The 22,908-nt window shown below is 36.2% G+C and overlaps 1 protein-coding gene across 1 annotated transcript; it reads left to right on the top strand.

Moving 5' to 3' along the window:
• The first annotated feature begins 5,870 nt into the window (after positions 1-5,870).
• Positions 5,871-22,225, top strand: IL33 (interleukin 33). The gene is made up of 8 exons (XM_011367719.2): positions 5,871-5,924; positions 8,776-8,884; positions 15,055-15,177; positions 15,927-16,061; positions 17,349-17,456; positions 17,996-18,046; positions 18,883-18,980; positions 20,370-22,225. Exons 2-8 carry the CDS (start codon positions 8,800-8,802, stop codon positions 20,571-20,573), a joined length of 804 nt encoding a protein of 267 aa, XP_011366021.1. The 5' UTR covers positions 5,871-5,924; positions 8,776-8,799; the 3' UTR covers positions 20,574-22,225.
• Positions 22,226-22,908: the final 683 nt, after the last annotated feature.

Raw genomic sequence — 22,908 nt, 5'->3', positions numbered from 1 at the left:
GTCCAGTAGGTGATGCCTGCCTTATCTTGTTTGTAGGGTCGAAATTACAAAACATTTACTGAGTGCCTGCTATGGATACTTGCTTGGGAAACAAAGATGGCTAAAGTATAACCTTTGTTGCCAAGGAACTAGCGGTCCAGCAGAGGAAATAGAGAAACAGAGTTGGATATGATAAGAAACTAAGAGAGGCAGCAATAAATTCTACTGGAATATGGGTAGTTAGAGAGACATAGGTATTTGAATTGGGCTCTAAGGGCTAAACAGAAGTTTCCCAGGCAAAGAGAAAAAGGCATCTATAGCAGGAGGAACAGCTTGAGCAAAGGCATGGAGGTGTGAAAGTGTATGGTGAATTGAGGAACAGTCAGCAGTCCAATGGGTCTGAAATGTACAAGTGTAGAGGGAGAGGCTACATGAGGGTGAAGGGGCAGGTAGTACCAGTGTATAAAAATGATTAGATAGGACTGTATCTAGGAAAACTGCAGAAAAAACATAGAAGTGGTTTACAAAGTTTAAGTATTTTTCACCTTGAAGATATAAAAGTTTTCCCTAAAAACTCATATTATCCCTCCCCTCCTTTCACAAGGGGTTTGACTTGAGTTGTAGATTAATTTGCCAGATTTCTTTATAGAGAGTGTCCTCTTTCAAGGAGAAATGTTCTCTCCTGGGTCCAGGTAAGTGATTTGTAGGAACTTGCAGAGTGGTGAAGAGTGGGAGGACAGGAAGTGATTCATTTGGGTAAGGAGAGTGCCATCTCATTGTTCCCTAAACTTCAACCTCCCCTTCATCTGCATCACTTATTCTGATCTCCCCCTGCAAGAAAGAAGTGAAACCACTACACCCGAGGGAGCAGAGGATTAGTGTGAGAACCCTAATTTCTCACCCTCTTCTTTCTGCTGTCCTGCAAAATCTCCCAGAATGAAGTCATATAGTGTTGCCAAGTTTAGTCATATACCCTATTTTCCTCCCCTTCTACAAGCCAGGACCAGTTTGGGGGCACTGTCTTCTTCCGGTAATTTGCTAGTACCCACACAATGGGTTTCTACAACCCCACTATACCCTCACAGATCCTCTGCCCATGAAAGAACATGCGAGCTTGACAAGGCAGCGAATGGAATTTAAGGCCCAGGAATTCAGTTTCACCTCATTCTACCAAGACCTCCACAAAATAAAAGAAAACCAGATGGGCTTGATTTCAGATTCTGGCTTTGCTACTTATTAGCTATGTGGCCTTTTGCAAGACACTTAATCTCTCTGAGCTTCTATTTCCTGACCTCAAAGAGGGACACAGCCTTTTCCTGCTCCTCATCTCCCTCCCTGCCCCCATGTCTGTCCCCTTCCATCTCCACTCCCTTTACATTATAGTCTCCTCATTGACCACTCTGCTCCAAACACACTGGCCCACTTAGTTCCCTAAATATTACAACTTTTGTCAGGGCCTTTGCCCCTGAGGTTTTTCCTGCCTAGAAGCCACCCTCTCCCTCCTCCCTTCCATACGTTCTTCACACCCTTTGGGTATAGCTTAAATGCCACCTTCTGTGACCGTACTACCTTAACACCCTTCTACTCCTTTACCAGACTAATTCTTATTTATGACTTTTCATAATGATTTATTTGTATAATTATTTACCTAATATCTTACCTTTCCCAAAGAGAATAAATTCTAGAAGGGCAAAAAATAGTTTGCTTTGTTCAGTACTGTATCCCCAGCACCTCGCTCAGCACAGGTGTTTGATTTATTATCGTTATTATTATGAGGCAACACTCTGTGCTGTAGTACAAAGAGATACAAATCCAGCATCATCTGTGACCTCAGGATCTCAGGGAGACAGGATTTCCTTACAATGATTACTAGTCATGGTTCTTTTCAGAGCACTTAACTATTTACTAGGACATCAAAGTTTGAACTTCTAATTTTCTATAATTTTCATATTTTCAAATTTTCCGTAATGAATATGTGTTTTTAATAAAAATTTCTTGTAAACTCTGTATTTTAACAAGACCCTCCTCACAGGCAATCAAACTGATTAAATAAATTTGTTTTAAAAGTAAAATTCACAATAAGGTAAGAAAAACCAACAGCCGACTTAACATTCTTATGGGTATTGGTATTTTAAAAGAGGGAAACTGCTAATCACAGGGCACAGTCTGACACATAAGAGAATAAAATGATTCAATAAATGATTTTCCAGTTGGTCAAATGTAGATAATATGACAAAGTAAAATGCAAATTTTCATGCAGAGTCCCATGGGGTTAATGCCAATGGCATACGTAGTTCAATATGGAATACATGGCAAATAACGAGCACTCGGCGCTTGTTGAATATAAGTTTCTGGAAGTCTTCTCCAGCCAAAGAGGCAATTACACATATTTCAGCTCTGGAAAGGACTACATATGCGCCATATATTTTTGTTGTTGTTGCTCAAAAAGCAATTACCAACTAATGAATTTCTATTTAAGATACTATTTCTTGATAGATTAAAATTTTCTTTCAGATTTAAAAACTAGTAATTAAATAGATGTCATTTCCTCTGGAAAGTCCCCCCATACACACACACACATGTACACTCCTTACCCACTCCTTCCTTTTTTTCTTAAATAAACTCCTTCTATTTCCTTTTATTATCTAAAATGTATCTTTCTCCTGGTGATGTCCTATTATCAAAACCCACTCCTTTTCCTTGTGTGCCCATCTTCCAGGAACAATAGAAAATGTGACACGTTTTTCATTTTCCACTGCTCTTGCTAACCCCAGCCCTGGGTCCAACTTTTTATGTTAATTTCTTTCCATTCTGGCCACCAGAGATCCTGATGTCCTTTTCTGTTCCATGTTGCTTCACTGTCATCTGTCTTGATGACCTGAGTGCCCGCTTCGAGGATTCTTTAATATTCTTCTCCAATAGCTCATCCACAAAACCTTGTTTTGACTACATCATCAGAGCATCTCTATCTCCAGAATGGGGGATATTGGAATTTCCTATTTGCAAACAACCTCCTGCCATTTCTTTCTACTTCTCCCACTCCCATTCTTTAAAATCTTTCTTAAAATAATTCTCAACATTGTGGTAAAATATACACAACGAAATTTACTATTCTAACCATTTTAAGTATACAGTGCAGTTGCATGAATTACATTCACATTGTTGAGCAATCATCACCATAGTCCATCTCTAAAACTTCTTTCAGCTAACAGAACTGAAACTCAATATCCATGAACAGTAGCTCCTCGTTCCCTAGTTAATAATTTTATACAGTCTCCAAGGAGCTGTTACAGACTTTTCCCACTTATCCTCAAAAATTCAAACTCATATATATTTCTCTTAATCTCTGTAACTCTTCTCACAATCTATGAAGAAGATTCAGGCCATTTACAAAACCCTCAAGTTCATGTTCCTGACCTTAAAATTCCATATTGCTCTCATTTTCTCACTTTTTCTCCTTTCCTACAGAAAGAAGTATGCCTCTTCCTTTTGAAAGCTGACCCTTCCACTAAAGTCCTTTCCCCTCTTTTTTCTCTTTCTCCTCTGGGACTTTATTATATCAGTTTTCTCCTTTACATTGGTTCCTTTATCTCTGCATTAAAACATTTTACATTGGTTCCTTTATCTTTGCGTTAAAACATCCCCAAGAGTCCCACATCACAATAAAAAACATCAATAACAATAATAATTTTTGAAAACATGTATTATGTTCCTACTATGTGCCAACAACTGTGGTGAGTACTTCAAATATATCCTCTCATATATTTTTCACAAACCCAATGAGTTCAAATTATTATGAGGAAAATTATTGTTGTGAGGAAACTGAGGCTTTAGAGTCTTCAAATAACTTGCCCAAGACCACCTAAGTAGTAAGTAGTATCTTCCCTTCTCCATACTACTCTATCAAGATACCATTCTCTTTATTTCCCTTTTATTACCATACTTTTAAAAAAAAAGTCTCACTTCCTCCTTCCAGAGATGATATACGCACATCCAAAAAAAAAAAAAAAAGCTGTGGAGGCTCTGTGGCAGACACAACACTGAACTGGGAGTGAACCTTGTGTTCTAATCCTTACTCAGTTGCTAGGGGCTATGTGACTTAGTGGAGCTAGAAATGGGATCTTTGGGGCCCTCTATCATGCTAATATTAAAGGACTATATGAAATGCCTGCAGCACTCATCACCTTCCATCCCCTCCTTACTGTCTCACTAACATTACTCTGTTCTCACTGCTTTTTGCTTAGGCTATTTTAATTGGCCTCCTAACTGGCCACCTTTCCTGTCTCTTCCTTTTTTTCTTCCTTCAAATGGTCCTTCACACAGCCATAAAATTACATTTATAAAACATTTTTGATGATATTTTGCTTGCTTAGAAAATGTTCAAAAGATTCCTATTGGCTATAAGATAAAATTCAAATTTCTTACTGTTGCATTCACAGCTCTTTGCATGCCAGTCCCAACATAACATATAAAACTTCACTTGTCTAAACTGGATTATATATGTGGTTGAGATAAGCACTTGGGGCGGAGGTCGGGGGAGTGGGGGGTGGGTCCCTAACTTATTCTTTATACTAAGTGTAAGAATAAATCAAACATTTAGGTATTAAATAGTAACAATAAAACTTTTAGAAAATGACATAATAAGTTTATTTATAATCTTGGAAGAGGGCAGTTCTTTTGAAGCAGGACACAAAACCTAGAAGTTCTACAAGAAAAGATTGATTACGTTTTAGCATATAATACTTGAAAAATTATGTATGGAAAAAAAATGCCATTAACAAAGTCTTAAGATACATGATACTAAGGAAAAATTTTCAATATATATCACAGACAAGGGTTTCATTTCTTAATTTAATAGGAATTCATATAAATCAATAACAGAAATTGACAAGTGTTTTTTAAAAAGAGGCTCAATCTCGCTAAATAATTAAATGAGATACTGTCAACTCTTTAGAAAGACAAATATTTTAAAGGTGATGACACCCATTGTTGCTCAGGAAATGGAGAAAAAGGCATGAACCAGGATTGCTGAAAAAATAATAAACGAATACAAACTATTGGAAGTCAATTGGGTAATATCTGTTAAAATAGAAGATGCATGTACCTTTGATCCAGCAATTTCTCTGCTAGTAATTTATTCTCCCATGAATTTACAAAGGTTTACCAAGAATCATAACCACACATAGCTGTCAGTTGCAGCATTGGTGATATCAGAAAAAAGGAAAGAAAGAAAAAACTGGAAGCAGCCTGTGTTAATCAATAAAAGATTAGTTAAGGATATTGATATGATTGACTGCTATTTACAATGCTTCCTATAAAAGATGTTTCTGACATGGCAAATGTTCATGATATAATATTAACTGGAAAATTCAAAAAGTAGCTCACAAAATAACATTTGCAGTATGATTCTATTTTTAGAAAAAAAAAAGATATGCATAGTATTTCCACATTGAAAAAAATCAGAATCTAAAGTATATATGCTTTTCTGTAATTTATACATTTTCTAAGTGCATATACATCATTTTTATAAACAGAAAAATTACCTAAAAAGTTTTTAACTTTTCATAGAAAAGTAAAAGGCAATCAAACAATCTGTGCCCTTGTATGCTCTATATTGAGCAATAAACACTAACTAGAGTCCATGTCATAGAGGTTTCATAAGAATTAATGATTAACTGAATTTAATTCATTGAAAGGCTACAGCTAAAATAACGAAAGAACTCTGTTTAGGATTTGGCGGTTGGAATAAGGTTACTTCTACTCATTCCAACCCACTCAACTAGTTCTATTTGCATTGCTTCATTCATCAAATGCTGTCACTCAATGTTGCTTAATCCAAGTGTGTGTATATAGAGAGAGAGTTAGAATATAACTGCACCAACTACTACCAGTGTTAACAACAGGAAACCTCATCAGTTAAGACAAGCCTTTCACATTTATAGCAGGTGAGTATCATAACCTGTGTGCAAGAATATTTACCATAAGTTATTGGAAAAGCAGCACAAAAGAACCAATGATGTTTATATTGTCATATATTCTGAAATATTTCTGATTTAAAAGTAGGAGAGAAAAGAGTGAATTTTAAGTCTGAAAAAATGGTGAAAGGAGTGATCATATTTTTCAAGGTAAAAGATTTGTGGGTTGTTTAAAAAGAATGCTTCGCTTTCTAGAATAAGATTTGAAAATACTTCCTATGTTTTTGACTTGTTGTGATTCTTAAAAAATAGCCAACTTTCTCTGTGTCAATGACTCCATTGTGAATGTGGTATTTCAGTTTCTTATCTACATTGCCTAACCCTTCAAGCTAATGTCGGTTTAGAGCAGAGTTCCTCCAAGTGTGTTCTTTTAAACTAGTCCATAGGGGTGTTAATATAGAGGAGGTGGGGGAGGTTATGAGATCAAATAATTACTGAAAATAGTTAAACAAAGGTACCCACGATTCTTGAATGAAAGACTGTCAACACCTCTACTATGCTAATGTGAGTTCTCACTTTCCAAGAGGTAGAATGTAGATTGGAACATTTCCCAGATTTATTTGAAAATGAAACTTTGTTTGTTTGTTTGTTTGTTTAAAGTCCATCAAGGAGAATTTTCTTCTAGAACATAAGATTCCTTGAATAAAAGAGAAAACAAACAAACAAAAAATCCAGCAATGCAATTTTCATGTTATCAGTATTACCTGAACACCTACTGTGTGCAGGGTACTATTTGAATTATTTTCTGTACAATTTAAAATTTAACTACAGTAAGGTTAACTAACTGTATTATTCTACATGCTATTATTGCAAATTAACTACCATATTAAAAATTTTATTATTTCAAAAATAATTGGACAACTGGCTGAACATTTGAAGTTTAATTCCCAGTTGATTATTTTTTTCCTACATTTAGATGGAGGAGGAGAGGTGATAGGGTGGGGAAGCTCTGGTATGCAGATGAAAGTCAGGAGATTAAATTCTGTTCCCAGTTCTACTTTTGTGATCCTGAGCAAGGCACTTAATCTTTCAGTCTTTGCCTGCTCAGCTTTAAAGTTAGGAGCTCAGTAAAATGATGTCTAAGGTTCTCTGCTTCTAAGTGTTCTTGATCAGTAGAGGTGGAAGAATCAGAGGAAGACTATAAGGAATGATGTGACATTCTAAAGCTCTGTGAGGATAATATTCACTCCTTAGGAGCAGAAGAAGGAGTCTTCAACTGTTTTACCATTGAAGGATTTTGCTCACGAGACAGGCTGTACATAGGATGGCTGCATGTAAAATTCCAGTTCAATCTAAAAAAGAAAATTTGGAATCTCAGCCTATTTAGGGTTGTCCAGGGACAAAAATAAAAATACATGAAGTTTATCTTCCAGTGAGTCCTCTAACCCAGGAGCTCCTTCCTTACCTTGCTAAAAGAACTGATCAATGTGAAGTTAATAAGATATTTAATCAATTTCTCATTTAGAAAAAAAAAGTATCAATTTAATTTTATATAAACATGCTCTTGGAGGCTGAAGTAAATCTAACTGGTTTTCAATGTGAAAATAAATACAAAAACTGTTCTTGGAGTTATTTCTCAACAACAATTTGTTTCTAATTCTAATATAACAGAAAGGTATATATAAATCAGATTTATCAAATGAATTTTCGGCTAACAACTGTTCGAGAACAATGTTAACTTCATGTGTAGGAATGCTACGTTTTCTGGGATTTGACATTTTCTGCGATAGAGAATTACTATATTTTGTAAACAGAAATACCACTATTAAAAATAGAATGCTATAAATACAATGAAGTCACTTGTTTCTAAAGACTATCAATATACTAGAGCGATGCAAAAATAAAAGTAAAAGTGAGATATTTCGTGGCAGACTTTGGGGGTAAGTTATCTTGTGGTAAATGCTGCAGCTGCAAGCGCTACCATCAAGATTCTTGGGGCAAACAGGAAATGGGTTAAATCAGTGGTCCCCAGCCTTTTTGGCACTAGGGACCGGTGCTCCTATGAGAATCTAATGCCCGATGGTCTGAGGTGGAGCCGAGAAGGTGATGCTAGCGCTGGGGAACTGCTGCAAATACTGACGAAGCTTTGTTCACTCGCCTGCCACTTGTCTCCTGCTGTGCAGCCCGATTCCTAACAGGCCATGGACTAGTGCAGGTCTGTGGCCCGGGGATTGGGGACCCCTGGGTTAAATGATAACCACTCCTGAGGTGATTTGGATTTTATTTTTTTAAGCATGCAAAAAGAAGGCAATGCTTAATGAAAGAAGCAGTCACCACTAATAGAATTTCAGGCAATGTCAGAGAGAATTTCTGCTTTCTGGCACAACAGGATAGTTCACATTCACTTCTACTTTCCCAGTGTATACCTAGAGTTCTGGTTCTTTTTAGTGGAGAAAGTATTTAGAAACTAAGATATAGGCACACTGATACTGCTGATTCACGTTTAACATTACAGGGATTTCCCTTGGCTTCTTTTATTTTATATTTCTACGTCCATTCCCCTACAGTGAAAATCCTATAATATCAATGTCTATTTATTTGCTCTTTCCTATAATATAACAAAAGTCTCAGAATTCCAATACCAATATTATCACTAACGATAAACCAACTGAGTAACATTTAAAATTTCTTTGCGGTTCTTTTTATCCTGTGACTATACTCCAGAATAGATATATATTCAAAATACTATGTTCAAATTTTACTAAAACAATTATTTTCTCTAAGTGCCTATGTTTTCAGTTTTATATTGAGTTAGCCACAGTTGTTTCGGTTTCTTTTCAAGATGAGACAATTGAATTAATATTCTGTTTTAATCTAACAGAAGCCTGGGAAAAGGAAGCTTGAAATGGAATATTCCACCACCAAAATTTCCCCAGGAAAGATAAACATCTCAGCAGGCCACGCCCTGATAAAATCTCCCAGGTTGAGAAGTAAGGACTTAAGCATTTCTGATTGTTTTACACATGATCTTTTTTTTATTGGTTATCACATCTTTATTATTCCAATGTTCGTACATGATGCCTTATCAAAAGTTACTAAGATTACATGAACTGCAATAAAAAGGGATGGCTCATAAGTATGTAATCAGCAGCCTTTGGTTTTAAACACTACATATAGCCAACTTTTGCTTATTTGATGCATCACAGGACACGAATGGCTCAGATAATTTAAAGCTGCTAATACTGATAAACATAATGATAGCCCTTTATGTCAATCACTTCTTTCTACCCACATCTCCTGCCACCAAATCCCAAAATCTTTTCCCAGATTAACTAACAAAATTAAACTGATCCATTTTCATTCAACAAACATTTATTAAGATGTTTAGTGTATCAAGCTTATGGTCTTAACTTGTAATTTCTGATAAAGGAGAGAATAACAAGTGAAGATATTTGAATAATTCAGCCCCCAAATAAAGCAGAATTGACTAAATGATGCTCAAGTCAATCCAGCTGCAAACTCAAAGGGTTTGGAGTAAGTTGAAAGGTAAATAAAGTCAGACAGTATCCATAGCTTTAAGATGAAAGGGTTATCTACCACTTTGATCTTTATATTATCTATCCTAGGAAAGAATTATGCAAATTTATACTCATGTTTTAATACAGGAGCAGTTGCACAAAAGAGTTAACAGATCCCTGGTGGACTAGAGCAAAAACAGAAGATAAGGAATGACAGTGGAAACTGCATGTCCTTGTTCTATGAGCTCCTTTTCATTTCCTGGAACATCTTTAAGGCTAAAGGAGAAAGCAGTGTTAAAGTGTATTATTTCTGTCCTCCCTAAGTCTCCAGGCCACTCACGCCACGCTGTTTGTTAGTGAAACCAGGGAAAACAATGATTTGACTGTGGTTTCTGAATGGCCCGGAAATCACAGTTAAGTTAGTCTTTTTATTTGAGTCTGATTCAAAATGCTCTATGCAAACACAGTGAATAGGTGGAAATGACTCTGCATCCTCAAATTCTCTCTTACTAAAAAGGATGTACTTTCTTTGTTCCTCTGGAAATGTGGGCTTTTTAAGATACTGGAATAAGGAGCAGGCTGGAGTTTATACCAATAAACTGGCATTGATGCAAAAATTAAAATGTAACTCCTCTTTTAAGGGTACAGTGGCTTATTTGTACCATTTAGGAAAACAGTGATAAAGATAACTCCCAAATCACTAATATGACTTTGGAATGCATTACAGTGTTTTTATTGTCTCTTAGCAGATCTCCCTTTTCAATACTATTAGCTCAGTTTAATACTAACATTGGCATTATTTAAACAGTCCTGGCCAAAAATTCAATAGGTAGCTGTGAGGTGTGTGGCTTCTTAAAACTCAAAGTGCAAGAAATGTCACTTCGTATTTTTCTAAATAAACTATTCTGAGCCCCCAAGCAAGAAAACGAGAAAGCTCATCGGGCTAGCAGTATTGGACACAATCCACAGCTCACAAAGCCACAAAACTCACTATCTAACCACTACAGGTGTCCATATAGTCAAGGACCCCTATGAGTTTTGGTCACCACCAAGGCATTTTACCTTTTGTACCAACAGAGTATACAGAACTTCATGAGCTAGAGAAAAGCACCATCCCCTTCTCAGTTTCTAGGAAGCTATTCCCCAGGGATAGGTCATTCTCCCCTGCTACTTCCTCTCTCCCACATCCATCAACCCTTTCCCTTTCCTGACAATCCAGCTTCCTTATGCATATATAGCCAGAGATCACAATTTGGGAGACTTGAGAAGGATCCATCCAGCAGAAGTATTTTATTTGGCCTAAACAGTGTTATTAATAATGTTTTTTAATTGAGGCAACAATTGAAAATTAGGATATTTTGCATAAAAACCCGAATGTATGATTTTTCTCAAAAAATCTGAAGATCTAGCAACACTGGGCTCATATCCCTGCGTGGCAATACTTAGGGATCGAAGTGAGTAGAGATCACACCCTTCAGTTTGGGTCTGTCCATGGGAAATCTTCTGTTACAGAAAGGAGCTTTGACTTTATCCTGTGGACAGTAGGAAACCATTGAAAATGTTTAATTGGGGGAATTACATGATATTTTTATTTTAGAGAGATCACATTGATGGTGATGTAAAGAGTAGAAACAGAAACTGGTGAGAAGTCTACCACATTCATCCAGGGAACTGATTATGAGGGTATGACCTAAGACAACAGAAAGGAAAGGACAGACTAAATTTCAGATACATTCAGAAGGTGAAATTATTAAGATTTAATGACGGATTGAATAAATTGAGGGATGGAGAAAGAGGAAAAACTGGATGACTCTCAACTTTCTAATTTAAGAATTGAGCAGACAATGGTAGATAGTGGTACTGTTTTTCAAGAGAGGGAATTCAGGAAGAATATATTAGTGGTAAGAAAAGATAAAGTTTATAAATTATAAGTATATTTGAATTTGGAGGAGGTGTAGGTCATCCAGGTAAAGATGCCCAGAATTCAGGAGGCTCTACAGAGACAGAGACAGAAATTTTAAGGTAGCTGAGTCAAAATGCTTGTGGAGAAAGAGCAACATATGTAAAGCTCAGGGAAGAGACTAAAGGTAGAGTTATAGTTTGGGGAGTCATTAGCATATAAAAGACTTAGGTCAAGCAAAATTGCTCAGAAAGTCTAGAGTGAGAGGAAAAAGTAAAGGGCAAAGTCCTGAGAAACACCATTTTAGGAGCAGGCAAAGGAAGAAGAACTAACAAAGGGACGGAGATTAAACAAGGAGAACCTAAGGACTGGCGACATGACAGTAAGGGTTCAAATAAGGATGTGGTCCCCAAAATCAAATGTCACAGACAGGTCAAGGGTAGTAAGCAGTGAGAAGACACCTTGGTGAAATAAGTGTTTGGGGAGAGACTGAGCGGCAAGGCCCAGCTCCCTGAAAGAACAGTAACCAACCCCTGTGGCTCATCACCATGCCCTCTGACTTGGCCAAGAAGAAGGCAGCCAAAAAGAGGGAAGCTGCCAAAGCACAAGAGAGCCCAGAAAAAGACGTGAGGAAGACAGAGATGCTCTCACAGAACCACAGGTGGCAGAAGAGAAAAATGACGCGGTCAATGGCCGAGACCAGAGAAGTAGATTTGCTGACCAAGGAGCTAGAGGACTTTGAGATGAAGACAGCTCAAGCCGTCACTGGCATTTTTGTCTCTCACTCTAGTAGTACTGATGTCCACATTATCAACCTCTCCCTCACCTTTCTTGGTGAAGAGCTGCTCAGTGACACTGTTAAGTAAATTCAGGCCATCATTATGGACTCATTGGCCTAAATGGAATTGGAAGTCAATGCTGCTCTCTGTCTGCTACTAGGAAACGTGAAGTACCCATCCATCCCTAAGCACATTGACATCTGCCACCTGACTCACGGATGCCCCCTAGTGACAAGACACCCTTGCAGTATGTGATGGAAGTAGACACAGAGTGTGCCATGCTGGAGAGGGAGGCTGAGCAGCTGGCTCATGAGGATGCCAATTGTGAGGAGCTCACAGAACTCTATGAGCATCTGGAGGAGCTGGATGATGACAAGGTAGAGCTGAAAGCCTCAGGGATCTTGCATGACTGGGTTGCACACTTGCTAAGCAGCACAGAAATTAAAAGAATGGCATCCGTACCAATATCATTCGCATGCACAAGAAACTGAAGTATTATATGGATAATTATGATCAGTATGCGAAGACATGGCTAGAGATGGGGGAGAATCAGATGAAGAGGTTTCACTGGGAACAAGATCATATCACACACGAAGAATTACATTGCTAGGTTTGGTTGTGGCAGTGCTAAACTGTCGCAGCAGATCCAGAGCAAGGAGAAGACGCTACAGAAAATGATGGCATCAGGACTGACAGAGAGGGACACGAATGATAAGACACTGTCATTTTATTTCCCACCATATGGCTAGATCCCTCCACCTGTCATTATGGTGCAGAATGTGAGCTTCAAGTATCTACAACAAACTAGAATTTGGTATCGAGCTTCACATACGAATGGCTTAATGAGGCCCAATGGAGCAGGGAATTTGACTCTTCTGAAACTGCTAACTAGAGAGCTACTACCCATAAACAGGATAATCCAAAAACACTCTCATGTCAAGATAAGGCATTACAATTAGCATTTATAAGAGCAGCTAGACTTAGACCTCTCACCTTTGGAGCACATGATAGAGTGCCACTCAGAGATCAAGGAGAAGGAAGAAATGAGGAAGATCATGAGTAATATGTTCTCACTGGGAAACAGTAGGTGAGCCCAATCTGAAACCTATCTGATGTGCAGAAGTGCCAAGTGTATCTACCCTGGCTGGCCTGGCAGAACACCCACGTATTCTTCCTGGACAAGCCTGCTAATCACCTGGATATTAAGACCATTGACACCTTGGCAGATGCCATCGGTGTGTTTGAGGGTGGTATGATGCTGGTCAGCCATAATTTCAGACTTTGTGCTTTCCTCCTAAGAATACAATCCTCATGCCACACTTCCAGCTGCCCTGAATACCAAAGTATTTTTTCTTCCAAATACTCCCATTGTAAAATATCTTTAATATTTCAACTGCAGACAATCCCTAATGAATTATACCCAATGTTTGTCCCACTAGATGATAGCCTGTACATCCATATTTTAGCCCATTTCTTCTTTTACATTCATAATTCTTCCTCAGTATCATGACAGTCACTTTTAACTCCTCAAGACTCATATCCTGCTTCCCACAGAGCCCACTCTCAATATTAGACATGTCTGTCATATTGATAAGCAGCATATAAGGTATGAGCATGCTTACAGTATCATCTTATGCCTTTTAGCTCTGAAGAGAGAATATGACACAGTTAATAAAATATTGTATTAGTTGTCAGGAGACCAAGTTCAGTGCTGGCTCTGGCACAGCTATGTAATTATCTTTGTAACTATAAAAGCACTATATAAATGTGAGATACCATCGTTGATATTTCTGAATTGTGAAGCAATGTTAGGGAGTTCCAAGGTGGATGTAAGTATAATTAAGTGGTCTTGCTCTGTTCAAATAATTGAAGATACTTAAAGGTAGATGCTCATCTAAATTAGAGTCACAATATAGATAACTCAAAATAGTAGCTTACAAATGTTTATTCCACTTGACTTTGAGAAGCATACTAGAAATCTTCTGGAGAAAAAAAGAAGATATAGAATGGATCCAAAAGTCATAAGTAATTATTTTTATTTTCTGAATTACTGTAATAATTGAAATTTGGCTATATTATACAAATTGCTTGATAATTCATTTACTATAATGTTAAAAGTTGAGATCCTATGACTCTGTGTTACAACTTTCTTTTCTATTTGATTCTGAAAGGCTTTTTATGATTTCCAAGTAGCGAATTTAATTTCTTACTTGAGACTTTAATTTTTCTTTGGCTAAATGAAATTAGAATTACTGAATAATTGATTAAATTTTTTACTTCAACCAATTTGAGTTTGCATTTTGTTAGTCCCTAAAATTACACTTTAGTATTTTCTTAGATGGAGGTAGATGGAAAAAGTAGCTATGATATTAGACACACTTGAGTCACAACTTCTCACCAGACTTGTAACCTTTGGCAAATGACTATTAAGAGCCTCAAGTCATCATCAGTATATTGAGATTAAGTCCTTCCTTGCTATATTATTGTGAAGAATTAAGTGAAATAGTATGTAAAATTATTAGCATAGCGGTTGGCCCACTGTAAATGACAGCTATTTTTAAAATTGATAACCTTTATAGACTACAGCTATCCCTCCAAAATTAACAAAACTGTATTCTAGATAAGTAGAAAAGATTACAGACTTCACGCGAACATAAGAGTTGCTCCTCGGTTAGGCAAAGATTGATATATGTTGGATGTAGATCTACACTCCCTTATATGGAGTTCTAAAAACCAAAAAGTTTTCTAAAGATCTAAAATTTTTTATAACATTTAGCAGTATATGTTTTACATGACAATTCTAAAATCTAAAAAACTCTGAATTTTGTAACACAACTGGCTCCAAGGTTTCTGATAAGATACTGTGAACTTATAATTGCTTTCTTAGTCTTCTACAGTCAGGGTTTTTTAAAGGATAAAGGTGGATGGAATTAAAAAGTATCACTATTTTTTTCATTGTTTAGAATTCCAACAGAAGCCTGAAGAAGCTTGCACGATGTACTTTATGCAGCTACGCTCCGGCCTTATCATAAAAAAGGCCTGTTACTTTAAGAAAGAAACCACCCAAAGACATTCACTAAAAACAAGTAAGGGGAAACTATATTTCTTGGCAATTCTTCCATATAGTGATGGATATGTATTTGCTTTCAGTTACCACATCTAGGTATACAATTTTTTTCCCTCACCCAAATTTTCCTTCTGGAAAAGAGTAAAGATGATAAACTATTTTAGCCATTTTTAAAAAGGCATATAAAGAGTTTTTAATAGCATAGGAGAATGGTTATGTTATAATGTTAAGTAAAAACAGAGGATATAAAATTATATATACAGACATACCTTGGAGATGTTGTGAGTTTCGTTCCAAACCACTGCAATAAAGCAAGTATCGCAATAAAGTGAGTCGTAATATTTTTGCTGGTGGAGGGTCTTGCCATCAGTTTGTAAAAAATGCAACATCTGTGAAGCACAATAAAGCAAAGTATAATAAAGTGAGGTATGCCTGTATATTTGCAATATCTTTTAAGTGATTATTTTTTTCATTTAAAGAAAGTAAACTAAAATGTTAATAGTTGTTGCCTTTTGGGTGTTGAGACCGTAGGATGACTACTTTTCTTTCAACTGGACTAATGGGTGTGCCTTTCTGGGGTGTAAGTGTGCCAGGAGGTACTGATCCCTTGAGGCCATGGGGTGGCCAAAGCCCTGGGGCCAGTCACCACTGTCAGCAAGCAGCCTTGACTGGGAATCCTCAAAGCCGGGGTGGGGATGGCAGGTGGGGACGGGGTCTAGGCAGAGTGGGGACTGACAGTTCACTTCTACCTCCACCCCTGTCCTGCAGCTAGAAAGTACAAAAAGCAACATTTGTTATGCACCACCTGTGCGCGGCACCTAGAACGGTCTGCAGAGGGCTTCGCCTTTGATATACCTATGGTCCAGCGATGTGCTACAGCAATCAATAGTTCAAGTATCCAAGGTGTGACTGGTCACAGGGGTGGTGTGGGGGTAAAAAGGGAGGTAAGACACAGGACCCTGGCAAGTGCCACTCCAGGAAGCAGCCATAAGTCTGTGTCTTCCTGTATATCAGAAACTTCTGTCCATTTGCTGCTGATATGCCCAATTTGGTGGTTGCCAAAATATGTGCAAGGTAGCTACTCTAATAATGATTGTGCATTCTAAAGTTAATACACCATTATTATTCTGAAATGCTTGCTATGGATAGGACACATTGTTCCTGAGGAAATATATTATCCTTTGAGAGGGAACTCATTATCCCCCCAAATTTCAACATTTTGACAATGAAAGAAAAGGAAGAGCTATTATATTTTTAAAGTATAATTTGACTCAAACATTTTAAATAGTTGTGAAAATGGTTTTAAATTGCAACACTTACTTGTGCAAATAAAGTCCAAGTTGATGGTGACTATCAACAAGTGAAGAGATCATTAAGAAAACTTCACCGGGAGTTGCATGTTGTCATTTCAAGCATTATTTCTGATATAAATGTCTTAGGTCCCCAGAAGCATACTGAAATTCCTAAGTATTTTTAAATAATTTTATTTTATAATTTCATATACAAATTTAGTATTTATCATTCTCCTTAATATTTGTATATTTTTCTTAGCATAATTCTAAAATATAAAGAAAATATAATTTTTTTCTCCAGGACTCAGATAAGTAGTCCCTAAATCTACTCTAGTTTACCCCAGCATGCCATAGAAATATTATTATCTTCTATGTGTGCCAGGAAATTAAAAAAAAAAAAAGTTGGGAGTACTGCTTTAAGTGTCTCTGTTATTTAGCCAGAGGACAGAATGAGGCTCACATCTGTATTCTCCAGGAATGTTGGAAGTCTCTGTGTAACTCCACACCTTACAGATGGGTATTCATTTATCCATGTCTATTTAAATACAGTTTCTTCTTACTTACAATCCCCACAATAGTTTGGAGGTTTCCTCAGGCAATGATTGTCACTTTTCCAGCTTTATTTTCCCCACCAAAACCTCCCATAAACACACTAACATGGCCTCCTTTTGCTTTCATGTAGGAAACTAGCTTCTTTAATCCCATTCAGGTGGCATACTTCAGCCTTTGAGCTATGCTACATCTCTACAACGGTGATGAACAAAGTGCAACTCAATTGAAAAGAAAAAGAAAAGAAAAGAAAAAAACCTTTGAGAAGGCACTTTTTAAAAATTGTTAAAAGATTGTTCATGAGAACAAGTTTTTGAATACTTAATGACAAGATTTTCACTTGTTACAGAACATCCTGTTTCCCTGAGCACATACAATGATCAATCCATTATTTTTGCTTTTGTGGGTGAAGGTTATGAGATCTCTGTTGAAGATATAGGGAAAAAACAAAATAAAGGTAAAATATTTCCTTTTGTCTATAATAATATAATGATGACTAGTAAGTAAAAAATAGATTTACCAAACCATAAATAATGGATTAACTCAGACATAGCAAATAATTTTCATGTTGTGTGCTAACTGATGCATTGGCAATGGATGCTTGAATATCACTGTGTTGAGGGTGATTCAGAAGCTTAGTTAGGGTTCATCAGGGAAGAATGCTGATACTGAGAAGTGGTATCTGTTGTGAAAGATGGAAGAGGGGACCATACATATTTGATATTGCTAAATTACCTATTAGATCTTCCCAGTCTTATCAATGTCACCAAAGTAAAACCTCTAGTAAAAGAATATACCAGTGATATAAACAATATTTTAAATATTTTAATAACAATTGTACTGGAGAATTCATTAGGCCATATTTATATATTTTACGACCTTTCTCAAAACCACTAAAGTTTTGCTTTTGTTGCTATATAAGAGGGTATTTTCTCATACTATGTATAGGTTGGAACTGAATAAATCACCAAAACGATTTTATACACTCTCTTTCAGGCAAGGTGTTATTCCGTTACTATGATTCGCCATCCCCCACAATGGAAACAGGTAATTTGGAGGTCTGGGTAGCTGTAATACTTGAATTCTTAAATTTGGGTGAAGACATACAAAAATGCTCCATGGGAAAGGAAGGTAATCTCCAGCCCTAACTCTTAGAGGATTTACTCCATATCATCCATTTTGCAATTTAATAGGATAAAGATTTGGCTACATTTAACAGAGATCCAGAATAATAGGGCCTCGAGCTACAGAAAATTTTATTTTTTAGTCAGGGCTGGAATGGCAGCTCTGTTCAACAAGTAGTCAAGTAATCCACCTCCTTCTCTCTCTGTGGCTCTGCCAACATCTATATGGTTCAAGATTACCACCATGACAATGTCCAATTGGCAGGATAGAGGAAGATGGGTACATGAATTCTCTTTCCTTTTAAGGATATAACCTGGAAGTTGTACCTGATACTTCTACTTGCCTCATATTGGTCATATTGCTACAATTAGCTGCAAAAAAAAGGGGTGGGGGGAGCAGGCTGGGAAATATTCTATGATTACACAAGATGAGGAGTTGAATATGGGGGACAACTATCAGGGGCTTTACATGCAGACAGGGAAGCTGACACCCAGAGAAATACTCATTAGAGTCACAATTCTACAGTTAGAAAGCATATAAGAAAAACTACCCTCTCTTCTTCGAGGAGCTTAGAATTATCTCCTACTTGTTAAATGACTCTTTAGTTTCATTTGAGTGCAAATATTTCTAAGAGACATATTGCTGAATGTAGTGATTATTTTACATGACTTCTTAGACTCTTTTCCTGAGTGTTAAATTCATTTAAATTAAAATGTGCGACAGTTCTTAACTTTATAATTTATATCTGTAATTGCAAGGTGATGATGTCGATGGTCATGGATTAACGGTAAGCCTGAGTCCTACAAATGACAAAGACTTCTTGCTGCATGCCAACAACCAGGAGTACTCTGTGGAGGTAACAGAAATATGCACTTAACTGTCACGATTAATGCCACTCATTTATGCAGATTGGGGTGTTTGAGGTAATTTGAAGAAGTAGTTTTGTTTCTGTTATTGTGTGTAAAACACAACCAATAATTACTAATAATTTGCTTCTGGAGTAGGAAAGGGAGGGAAATGGCATGTATAGCCTTGCTACTTAAAGTCTGGTCTCTGCCAGCAGTACAGCATTACCTGGAAGCTTGTTAAAAATGCAGAATTTCAGGCTCCCTCACAACTGAATCAGAATCATCATTTTAACAAATCTCCAGGAGACTCATATGCACATTAAAGTTTGAGAAGCACTGCTATATAGAATGAATCTCTCAAATCCTTCCTATTTCTCTTTAGGAACTACTCCATTATTCCAGGTAGAATTTCTTTGTAAAATATAGTTTTCTTAGGCAAATGCAAAAATATTTTTACACTCTGAGTCTGCTAAAGGGAAGGTCATTAATGTTTCCATATGCCAAAATTTATAGATAGCATAATAATCTACATTCTAATCATAGGATTCACTTCATAGTCTTCTTCAGTTAGTAAGTAGCAGTATTATATTGGTCATGATAAAGAATTATAAATATCCTGAGGAACAGAGAAGTCAAAGGTGGAGATGAGGAAGAAAACAGGAAAGTATAATATAGGAGATAAATCATATAAATACTCAAACTTATAAAGCTAACTCATACTACCATGCAAGGTATTAACATAAACACTGGATGGTAGTAACCAGTATCTCCCTTAACAAAACATTTTTAAGTGTATATAACAGTGCTTGGTATATATAAGTACTCAATAATAAGAACTAATCCATACTGAGCTCTATTATATACCAAGCATTGTACTAAATATTTTATAAGGACTATCATTTAACCCTCTTAATGAAATTATTGTATTGCTCAGATAGATATTGCTGTGTAACAAACCATCCTCAACACTTACTGGCTTAAAATAATAATCATTTATATCACTCACATGTCTTTGGGTAAGTTGGGGTTGACTGATTAGAAAACTGATTAGACTAAAAACTTGAGGCTTGAGAGATAAAGCAATGTGCCCAGGTCTCAGAGATAATACACTGCAAAAGAGAGGTACAGATCCAGAACTGCTGCATCCAGATCCAGTCATTCTAAGCTATAATATCTCTCAAAGTATACTATCAGTGAATCAAATCAAATCCTCCCACTTTGACTCTCTACTTACTTTCTTCTACTACCCTCTTCCATCCTCTACTCAGTAGGCAGACTTGCTAGAAACATCAAGTTATAAATAGTTTTTCCCTTTTAGTGTCTAACACTATGGGTGTGAAGTTGACTTTGGCCTTCCCACTTACATTGTGGTTGCTTTTTTCCTCTTGTTTCCTCAGCTACAAAAATGTGAAAACCCACTGCCAGACCGGATCTTCTTTCTCCTTCACAGGGAGCCCACATCTTCCGAATATGTTTCATTTGAATGTAAGAGCAATCGTGGGGTTTTTATAGGAGTAAAGGAAAACCGGCTTGCTCTAATTAAAGTAGGGGACAAAACTGAGGGTTTAAGTAGAGAGAATATCATATTTAAGCTCTCTTAAACTTAATGTGATAGAAAGCTGTGGATCCTGGATTGGGTAGCCTGAAGAAGGGATGAGAGATTTAAAAAAGAGGGACAGATAACATTTAAGGGAAATAGTTCTTAGCATACTGTGGAATGTTTTCCTTATTATGTGCAAAAACATTTTTTGTAATCCTTCATTTCTGTTTTTTATTTCCCTCTGTATTGCTGCATATTCAATACTAGTATTAGTATATTGAATATGGTATTGGTAAAGAGACCTGCCAGCATTCTGAAGAGATACAGACCTTTACTTTTTTCTGCTTTCAGTCTAGAAGGAACTTACTGTTTAGAGCTGAGACCTCTGGAGAAAAAGCAAGGGCCTTAACCCAAGTTTTATTTTAGATAGGAATCCATTTTAAAGAGCTACATAAGAACATAATTTTCCCTGGTTTCAAACAATGGGCTCAAACACTAGAGCTGCTAGGAAAAACATGACCAGAGCAGATGCCTATATGGCTAGTCAGGTAATATAAATATGTGGAAAAGGCAAGGATAATTTTAAAATTAAGAGAAATAAATACAGTATTTATAAATTGAATGATTTCACCTTCTAATTTTTTAAATTCTGATTTTTATAGACTGAGTTAACTATAAGCAAGGCATTCTTACTTTAGGAAGTGAAATAAATTTTAGTTCAGACATAGAATTAGAATCATTAGAAACATCTAACAAACTAAAACATTTTTCAAAAAAGCACTGAGCCACAACATAAGTTAGAGTATCTAAGTACCCTAGTGGAGCCAAAAGTCCTCTAACCCATTAGATCTAGTCGAGACATAGTTCCAATAACTGGCTTTCCCTCATGTTTATGGCATACCATGTACTTCTGACCCAGCTTCCAGAGATTAATGGCATTTAATATACTTGTCACCTTGGACAAAATTTCTTCTAATCCTTTCTTCCTATGTGCACAAGTCTTTTCATTGGCCAGCTTCCCAATGACACTGCTTACTATAAAATATTTGTTTGATTTCTGTTCCTTCTTTATTTCTTTTGACCAACCATGTCCTTGATATACCTTTGGCACCCTGAGTTTCATTTCCATGTCACCTGACATCTGGATGCCAACACCTTTTTTCGGCTTTGTCTACCTGATGTTGTAAGATTTTACATAAACCTATCGATGGCAATATTTTTTATTAAACATCTTTGTGTTTTACTGTTACTAAGGTAGTAAAATTTATACTCAACCATGTAACATTTTCGACTACTAATGGAATAGTTTTGCTTACTTTAAGGCCTTAACAATTTCTACTATATTTTTTCATAGGCTTGACACTGACAATAAATGATAAACATAATAATAGAATACTTATGAAGTGACTTTTTCTGAAAGTATAAGCTTTTTGATTTCTAAGTTGTTGAGATCTATTATATAATTACTGGTAGAACTTAAAAGAGGCTGAAAATTACTGTATAAGGGCAAACAATGGTATAACAATATATCTTTATTTCATTATTTTGTCAATAATTTTTCTATAGAGACAAAAAAGCAGAATTGATATCATCTTTGAAAAAACACTGAATGTTGACCATGTGCATTGTATGATATACTTAAAATGATTATTAAGTAACCAAATATATCCATTACATTGTTTATATTCTTGAATAAACTATTTTTCAAAAGTATGTGAGGCCATAATGATTTTATCATAAAATAATTCAACATTCTGAAATTCTAAAGTGAAAATAAGCATATCCCAATACACCAAAATTGATATTTGCAGTAGCTCATTTGTCTGATATTTTTGGTGATTCAAAACTAAGTAAGATTTTCCACAATAGAGATTGCATCTTTTTCACCTTTGTACTCCCTGTGTCCTCTATGATGACAAACACGCAGGAGGTATTCAGTGACTTTAACCCAAGATCAAATAGCAAACATGCACCTACATGAGAACTTTAACCTGAGACTTCTGACTCCTTATTCAGATAACTTTCAACCTGGCTTATTTTCCAAATTTAATTTCCCTCTTTTTTTTCTTTTCTTTTTTTAAATAGTCTCCACTACAACTATAGTCAGTATTGTTTGGTTAAAATATTCAAATATGTGGTGGTTTTTTGTCACTTATTTGAATATGTTTTGATGGTCCATAACACACATTACTGGAAGGAATTTTTCCATTTTATTGTACCAGAAATGACAAATATTTCAAAACTTATTTTCCCTTATTTTATTTATATTCTCCAGATTTTTATTGAATACATAAAAATATTGTCAAGAAAATTTTATTTGAATAAGTAAAGTGACTTGAAACTGGAAAACTTGAAACTGGGGAATTTGGAAAGAAAACTGCTAATTTAATTAGAAT

Source organism: Pteropus vampyrus, unplaced genomic scaffold (genome assembly GCF_000151845.1).
Source record: "Pteropus vampyrus isolate Shadow unplaced genomic scaffold, Pvam_2.0 Scaffold136, whole genome shotgun sequence".
Classification (NCBI taxonomy): domain Eukaryota; kingdom Metazoa; phylum Chordata; class Mammalia; order Chiroptera; family Pteropodidae; genus Pteropus; species Pteropus vampyrus.
This window is presented reverse-complemented; position numbering and strand designations above follow the sequence as displayed.